Source organism: Thamnophis elegans, chromosome 3, assembly GCF_009769535.1.
Source record: "Thamnophis elegans isolate rThaEle1 chromosome 3, rThaEle1.pri, whole genome shotgun sequence".
Taxonomy (NCBI): domain Eukaryota; kingdom Metazoa; phylum Chordata; class Lepidosauria; order Squamata; family Colubridae; genus Thamnophis; species Thamnophis elegans.
The window spans coordinates 41050543-41058718 of NC_045543.1; the positions used below are offsets into that span (position 1 = coordinate 41050543).

At 38.8% G+C, this 8176-nt stretch overlaps 1 protein-coding gene across 1 annotated transcript in view; it reads left to right on the forward strand.

Annotated features, from left to right (window-relative positions):
* The window catches only part of CASR (calcium sensing receptor), a 32541-nt gene extending 25808 nt beyond the window's left edge, over positions 1–6733 (forward strand). The window contains exons 4-6 of the mRNA XM_032214440.1: positions 1920–2150; positions 4412–4535; positions 5304–6733. Of these exons, the coding sequence (XP_032070331.1) occupies positions 1920–2150; positions 4412–4535; positions 5304–6733 (1785 nt within the window). The remainder of the gene's footprint in view (positions 1–1919; positions 2151–4411; positions 4536–5303) is intronic.
* Positions 6734–8176: the final 1443 nt, after the last annotated feature.

Consider the following 8176-nt stretch of genomic DNA (forward strand, 5'->3'; position numbering starts at 1 on the left):
GAAATGCTATGAGCAAAATTAGCATCCTGGACCATAAATCACTTTTTTATTTTAATTATTATGTTACATGAAAATACCTTCATGCAGGTTAGTGTTCCACCACCATAGGCTTGTCTGATCAACTCAAAAGTTAAACAAGATTACATTCTTGTTCTGGTTTTTTCTGTATTAATTCCATTACTCAAGCTTTTTTAAAAACAGGCTTTACTCTCCGTTGTTGGCAAAGAAACCTATATCCATCCTGTTACATGCTGACTGTGCAGTTATTTTATCTTTTGACACAGGACGGCTTAAGCCTTAAGGCATTGTCTGCAAACCTAGGAGTTTATTGCAGCAATAAAAATAGATATTATCCCAAATTTAAGTAATTCTATTTACCAAGAATCATAATTAGAGGATAAACAATACCTGCATTGAGTGGGTTAAAGATTCCAAATGTCTTTGAATCATCTTCCAATAATTGTCAACATCAAAGAAACAAATACCAATGCTGAAGCTTCTAAAGCTATTAATGCAATAAATGGAATTGTCAGTTGCAGACGCAATAATTTTATACATGCAATCATTAAATTATTGAAAGCCAAAATGCTGAGCTTTCTGTTCCATGGCACACAATTTTGTATATTTAGGGAAGAAAGATCTTTAGAAGTAATAAAAACTAAATATATTACAGCAGTTCTATATATCCCCTGATGCGTATCGTATGCCCTTTTGCTTTTGAAATCTGTTTTTTGTTCTGTTGAGGTTCATGTGAGAAAATGCCAACTGAAGTACTGTCTAAAAGTAACTTAGAGAACCACCTTAATTTTTGCTAATAGGTTTACTTCTTTGCTGGAAAGAAGGCATTTTACTGTGACCTTGTAACAGTTTCTTCTTCTTCCAAAAAGCACATAAGAAGCAAATGCAGAGATTAAATAGTGTATTTTGGATAGCGAATTATAAAAGGATCAAAGTTTATTTCCCCATTTCTTTAACATTGGCTTAGATGGAAGAACTTTCAAAGTAGCCAACTACCTCACTAATATCATCTGTTCCTTTTAAGAAAACATTGGTTAGTTAGTTAGCTAAAATGCTATATCATCTGTGGCTCTGGAGAAGAATAATAGTATCTCAGTATCACCTTTGCCCTCTCTGCCAAAATATAGTCATTTTCTCATATTTTATTTTGCTCTCCTATGTATCATTATGTTGCTTTTATCTAACAGGGTCCTTATTAGTCATCTAGTTCAGCTAGGTATACAAACTTTTCTTTTTTTCCTATAAAAATAATTAAGTGGATTGCTAAATTCTGCTCAAGTGCAATTGCCATAAGGGAGGTAGGAATATCACTTTCTGAACTTGTTAATGTGTTATTTGCATTTGTTTGGTTAGTGTTTTTAAGTATTTAATGTTTTTATTGTCTGAGTCTTTTCTTGCTTTTTCCTCATTTGAATGTCTATGGAGAGTCTCAGTTATCCAGGTCATAGTGGTCCCAAAGGTGCTTTTTTCAAGAAGCAACTGGACTTTCTGGTTTTTCTTTGAAGATGTTTTGCTTCTCATCCAAGAACCTTCTTCAGCTCTGTTGAAGAAGCTTCTTGGATGAGAAGCGAAACATCTTCAAAGAAGAATCAGAAAATCCAGTTGCCTCTTGGAAAAAAGCACATTTGGGACATCCTCATTTGAATCTATTCTGTATTGGTTTGGACTAGTAATTAATAAAGTAGTATTGTTGTCATGCAATTTTTTTTAAAAAATGATTAAAATTATAGGAACCACACAGGAGTATTTTGTAAGAAAAAATCTGCATTAATTCTATTTTCTCCTTATTTCAAGAAGTTTATTGTTTTTATTTAGGATGCCAGTGAGGCAGCCCTCTTCCAGCATTGCCTCATTCACAGCAGTGATCACTTTGAGCATCTCTGCCTCTCTCTTTTTTTTAGGTACTGAAACATCTGCGACACTTGAACTTCACTAATAATATGGGGGAGCAAGTGGATTTTGATGAGTCAGGAGGCCTAATAGGAAATTATTCAATTATCAATTGGCATCTGTCCCCTGAAGATGGCTCCATTGTATTTGAGGAGGTTGGACATTATAATGTTTATGCCAAAAAAGGAGAAAGGTTATTTATCAATGAAAATAAGATCCTATGGAGTGGCTTTTCCAAAGAGGTAAGTCTCACCCAACATTTTAACTGATATGTCTCAGATTGTCCAAGGGGATCCACAGTAACTTTCCTCTCCTCAGGAATAGCTTCTTTCCCATTTTCCTTTGAGATCAAGCTAGATGTGTGTGTGTGTGTGTGTGTGTGTGTGTGTGTGTGTGTGTTACAACAGGTATCAAACAATAACATTGTAATGTGTGTGTTTATATATGTATGTATGTATGTATATATATGTGTGTGTGTGTGTGTGTATGCACACACACACACACACACACACACACACACACATATATATATATGCATTAAAATGTTTTTGTTTGATACCTATTGTCAAGTAATGCTGTTTTATGGTGGAAAAACAACAGCAGGTGTAACAGCTATTCTCCACAGCAACTCTGATGTTGTATTCCAGTGCAGATGAAGCTTGGCCTCGTTTTGAAAAAAGCCTCAATGCTTTTTTGCATTGTGAAAATCCTTTTTTGCTTCTGTGGAATTTCCTGAGTATTTGCTTCTTAAATATAATTGCATGAAAACAAAAATGGCTGATTTAAATGTTTCAATAATTCAAAACTGCTTATTCAGTTCAGATGGTGCCATTCATTGTCACTTCAGTTATACTCTTCTCAAGGTGCCTGATTTTTGCAGTCTGAGGTCTTTCACATTTCTCTGAGCCCTTCAGGTTTTACTCCTTTGCACTGATCTCTCCCCCACTCCCATCCTTTGGGTGGTCAAACAGCTGTCAGCTTGTTGATGTCAAAAATAATATTTAGCACAAAATTTAAATGGAGAAGTATTTTACTGTCCTTTAAAGTGTCCTTTGTTTGTCTCTTTGTTCTTTTTTCTATCAATTGTATCTTAAAGAAAAGCCTTTTTTATAGTGTTGCTCATTCAGAACGGTTGACCTTAAAAAATCCAATTCAAAAGTCAGCATATTTTCCTTTTGGCTCCATCTTGTGGCTGTTTGGACAGTTCCAGATCTGATCTTGCTTGTAAACCTGGGTTTATAGGATTACCAAAGAGTTCATATTACTGTAGCGTTCAAAGCTTCCTCAACTAGGTGCCCTTTTTATGTTGCCCTTTTTCATTCCCAGCCAACAATAATTAGTTGACAGTGTTAAACATTGACAGTGGGCTCATACAACCTTAGGTTAAACACATTTGTAGAAAGAACATGTCATGTCAAAAGCATGGTTCGCACATTTATCAGATGGTGATGCTGGTCACATGGTGGAGAACTAGGCATATGCACCACCTTCTTCTTACAGTACATACTAGAATATTGGGGGAGGCCATTCCACTTCCAAACCAACATGTATATGGCCTCCCCACACCTTTTTTTTTTAAAGCAGTGACCAGGAGATCCTTGGCTCTGATTTCCACTTCAGAGAAGAATATGTATACCCTCAGTGGGAAGGAAACTGAGCCCATCCTGATGTGCTATCCAGTGCCAGCATAATTCCTTCCCACATCTATGCTCCAAAAGAAGTGGGCAGGTGAAAGAAGTGGCTCCACCTGCTGCTTGGTGCTATGGCAGCTACTCACTAACTTGCTCAAGTGAGCAAGACATAATGCCCATCTGCCTATTGTCTCAGGTTGACTTTATTTTATGTAGTGTATGGTGTATACTGTCAGGGATATCTACACATGCTAAACAAACAATGCAGTCCTGACAGGCTAGAATACTAGTTCAGCACTTGTGCACCTCTTTTTGGTGCACCACGGGGAGTGAACTAGCTTTTCACCAGATAACTAGTGGCACTCAGGTTGTTGGCTTTTCCAGACTCCTCCACCCGTGTCACCTTGCCTCGTCTTGTGTCACAATGCCTCACATCCAGCCAGATCCAGCACTGGCTTCCTGCTCTCCACACACATTAACGCAACTTGGTTTTCCCCACCAAAGTGATACCCATTTATCTACTCACAATATTGCATACTCAGGTTGACTACCTCTCCTGGTCTGCATTGTGGCATCCTTGCTTCTTTGGATCACTGAGAGATTCAGCAAAGAGTAGCAGTTTTGCTTCTCACCTATTTCTTTTTCTTGTGCAAAGAAGAGAAGACAACCATTGACCTTGTTTTGACAACTAGATCTAGGGAAATCTGCAGACAGTATTCTTCTTCCCTATCACCTTAGCTTGTCAGTGGATCTTCATCCAGATTGTCTCCATTCACACATACTTGATGGACAAATGTTTGGAAGGGTATTGCTTCACCACCAATCAGGAGAATCAACCTAGATATTAATGAAGTCTATCTTTATCCTTTAAGGTACCATTTTCAAACTGCAGCAGAGACTGCCTTCCAGGTACAAGGAAAGGTATCATTGAGGGGGAGCCCACCTGCTGCTTTGAATGCGTTGAATGCACAGATGGAGAGATCAGTGATGAAACAGGTATGATATGATTCTGAGGAAAAAAGCAGCCCCCTCCTCTATTAGAAACATTTATGCAAATGGGCTCAGAATTCATTTTTGGAAGTCACCATTGATAGCGACACACAGTTACAATGTGTTAATGAATTACTAACCACTTCCATTGCTCCATCCAGTTAGTATATTTACAGATTAGCAGTGGAGTTTGTCCCAGAAGAGAATACAAGTTGGAACAGTGTTGGTTTGGGAGAAAAGCAACAGAACAGAAATGTGCTAAAAATGATTAACTGGTCTTTGGTTTTAAGAGTTGGCTCTGTATTCTGAATATAATTCCATACACAATTCCTGGGGGCTGTACTGTGTATTAAAGAATCATGAGGTAATCTCTGAGTCAGGGAGGAAAGCTAATGAACTCAATTAAACTGAAGGAGACATTAGCCACAACTGACTCTTTTCTCCCACTTCTTCTGCCAAAACACAATCCCTTAGGAAACTTCCATCCTGTTTTTTTTTCTGAAGCTAGATGGAACATACTTTCTTTACTTTCTTTGTAAATGAACCAAACTAAGGATTAAAGGATGTACAAACCATAGGGTTTTTTTTTACCACCTCCTAGAAGTTTCTCCTCTACAAAACTCGTGGAAAATAAAAAGTCTGAGCAAGAATAGAGCTATGGTATTTTGGCAGTATTGCATGTAGATGGTCTTTGGTCCTCTTGACAGAGATGCCACTAAGTGCAGTTCCTGGTCAGTTATCTTCTTTTAAGCAAGGATGTTTTGTCTTTTCCAGATGCCAGCGCTTGTGAGAAATGTGCTGAAAACTTCTGGTCCAATGAAAACCATACCTTCTGCATTCCCAAACAAATAGAATTTTTGTCCTGGACAGAACCATTTGGAATTGCTCTCACGCTTTTTGCTGTACTAGGTGTCTTCTTAACTTCATTTGTCCTGGGAGTCTTTACTAGATTTCGCAACACGCCCATTGTCAAGGCCACAAACCGTGAGCTCTCTTATCTCCTCCTGTTTTCCTTGCTCTGTTGCTTTTCCAGCTCCCTTTTCTTCATTGGTGAGCCTCAAGATTGGAATTGCCGCTTACGACAACCAGCCTTTGGTATCAGCTTTGTACTCTGCATCTCCTGCATTCTGGTGAAGACCAATCGTGTCCTTCTGGTCTTTGAGGCTAAGATACCAACAAGCCTCCATCGCAAGTGGTGGGGACTTAACCTTCAGTTCCTCTTGGTCTTCTTATGCACATTTGTGCAAATTGTCATCTGCGTCATCTGGCTTTATACAGCTCCCCCTTCTAGTTTCCGTAATCATGAAATGGAGGATGAAATCATCTTTATCACTTGTAATGAGGGCTCTTTGATGGCACTGGGCTTCCTAATTGGTTATACTTGTCTTCTGGCTGCTATCTGCTTCTTCTTTGCTTTCAAATCCCGCAAACTGCCAGAGAACTTCAACGAAGCCAAATTCATCACCTTCAGTATGTTGATTTTTTTCATTGTTTGGATCTCTTTTATACCAGCCTATGCCAGCACCTATGGCAAATTTGTCTCAGCAGTGGAGGTAATTGCCATTCTGGCAGCCAGCTTTGGGCTTTTAGCATGCATCTTCTTCAACAAGGTCTACATTATCCTCTTTAAGCCCTCCCGCAACACCATTGAGGAAGTACGCTGCAGCACGGCTGCTCATGCTTTCAAAGTGGCAGCCAGAGCTACACTGAGACGCAGCAATGTGTCCCGCAAGAGGTCCAATAGTCTGGGGGGCTCCTCAGGCTCTACCCCATCCTCATCCATTAGCAGCAAAAGCAACCACGAGGAGCCCTTTTCGATACCAACATCTGTAGAACCACAGCAAAAACATGGGTGCAAGCAGAAGGTAAGTTTTGGTGGTGGAACTGTCACCTTGTCACTAAGCTTTGAGGAGCATCAGAAAAATGCTATAGCCAATAAAAATGCAAAGCACAGAAACTCCTTGGAAGCCCGCAATAGTGATGATAGTCTCATGCGACACAAAGCCCTACTTCCTCTGCATGGCAATGAATCACTGGAGCCCAAATTCCAGATTCCCTCAAATCAAGAATCCAGCATCCCAGAATCAGTAGTGGGAGAAACCAAGCAAGGAGAACATGTAGAAGGGCCACCTTCTTTGTCAGCTGCATACCTGCGGGATTTAGTAGGCAGTGGCTCCATCAAAGAGAATGCCATCCATTCATAATCAAAGGAAAAGAACCAATTATTGAGCAATTTTCTCCTGGATGGAGAGAAGAATTGAACACATCTCTAATTCCTCTGTTAGACTCAGCAAGTTATATCCATTTTCAAAGGAAAGCTGAGAGAAACAGTTGCTTAGCGTGTCTTTAGCTATCCTTTTAGTGCAACCGCCTATGGTTGTGGAAGATGCAAGAAAGAAAACTTTGGAGGGATAAGAAGGTATCTTTCCCAGCTGTCCTATAGAAGAACTTTTTTTCTTATTCTCCTTTCTACCACTGCAGAGGTCCAAGTCACCAACTTGCGAGCGTGTCAAAGGTTCCATTAACATGCTCTGCTTTTACATCAATGTACATTATCCCTTTTCTTCCATGTATATATTATTTCCCCTTTATATGTAAAACTGCTTAGCAACTTTACAACAAGATGAAACTTACTGCTTTACATAAAACAAGTCACACGGTTTGCTTTAGAAAATATTCTCCAGTACCCATGGAAGCATGTTAAATAATGTTCAGCCAGTAGCTTGAACTTGTAAAGTATTTAAAATTATAAATAGTGATATTTTAACACATAAAGCCATAGCAGATGCTTCATATCTAAAAAGTAGAATTCTGTGGTCCTCAGAGACATCACCCTGTTATCCAGTGCTATTGTCTTGGAGACTGACGTAGAAAATCCAAATTTAATTCACCTTGAAGGCAGAGTAAGGGAAGAGAAGCCGTATTCCTAGGGCAGTTTCTCGACCTTGGCAATTTTAAGATGTTCAGCCTTCAACTTCTAGAATTCCCCAGCCAACTGAACTTCACATATCTTAAAATTGCCAAGATTGAGAAACATTGTCATAGAGAAAGTACAGAAATACAGAGAGTGAAAATGTGTCCTTTTTTTCTTGTCAGCCTTGGATGGTATCTCTACCCTTAGCAGGCCTTTTGTGCATCAAAAGAGCTTCAAATGGAGAAGAGCAGATCTAAGAAGTTGTGTCCCCCACAAATTAGGAAAAAAAATATCCAAAAGTTTAGGAAATAAGAGCATAGCACACAGCAGCACAACAAGGACAATTGTTGAGATAACCAGATTCTGTTATGAACCAGGGTATAGAACCAGAACCAGATTCAATTATGAAGTAAGCTAGTTCAATATAATATAGTTATGTTTTCAAAATGTATCAATTGAATCATACTTCAATAGAAAAAATATGCAGTTAGTTTAACCTTGTTCTGTGACTTTAGAAATTTTTTAAATGGGCAAATAAATGGCAGGTATAGTTAAATGTTAGGTTTTGCCACATGTGGAATGAATGTCAGAGATTGGTCACTCTAATGTCTGCAATTCCTGTACTTTAAAATGTGTTTTACAGACCGAAGTTGCCAGGCTGAGTTCCATAAGCTCCTATTCATACAGAAAGAACTGAGCAAGAAGCCAGAAGTAAAATTAAGTCTGATTGTAA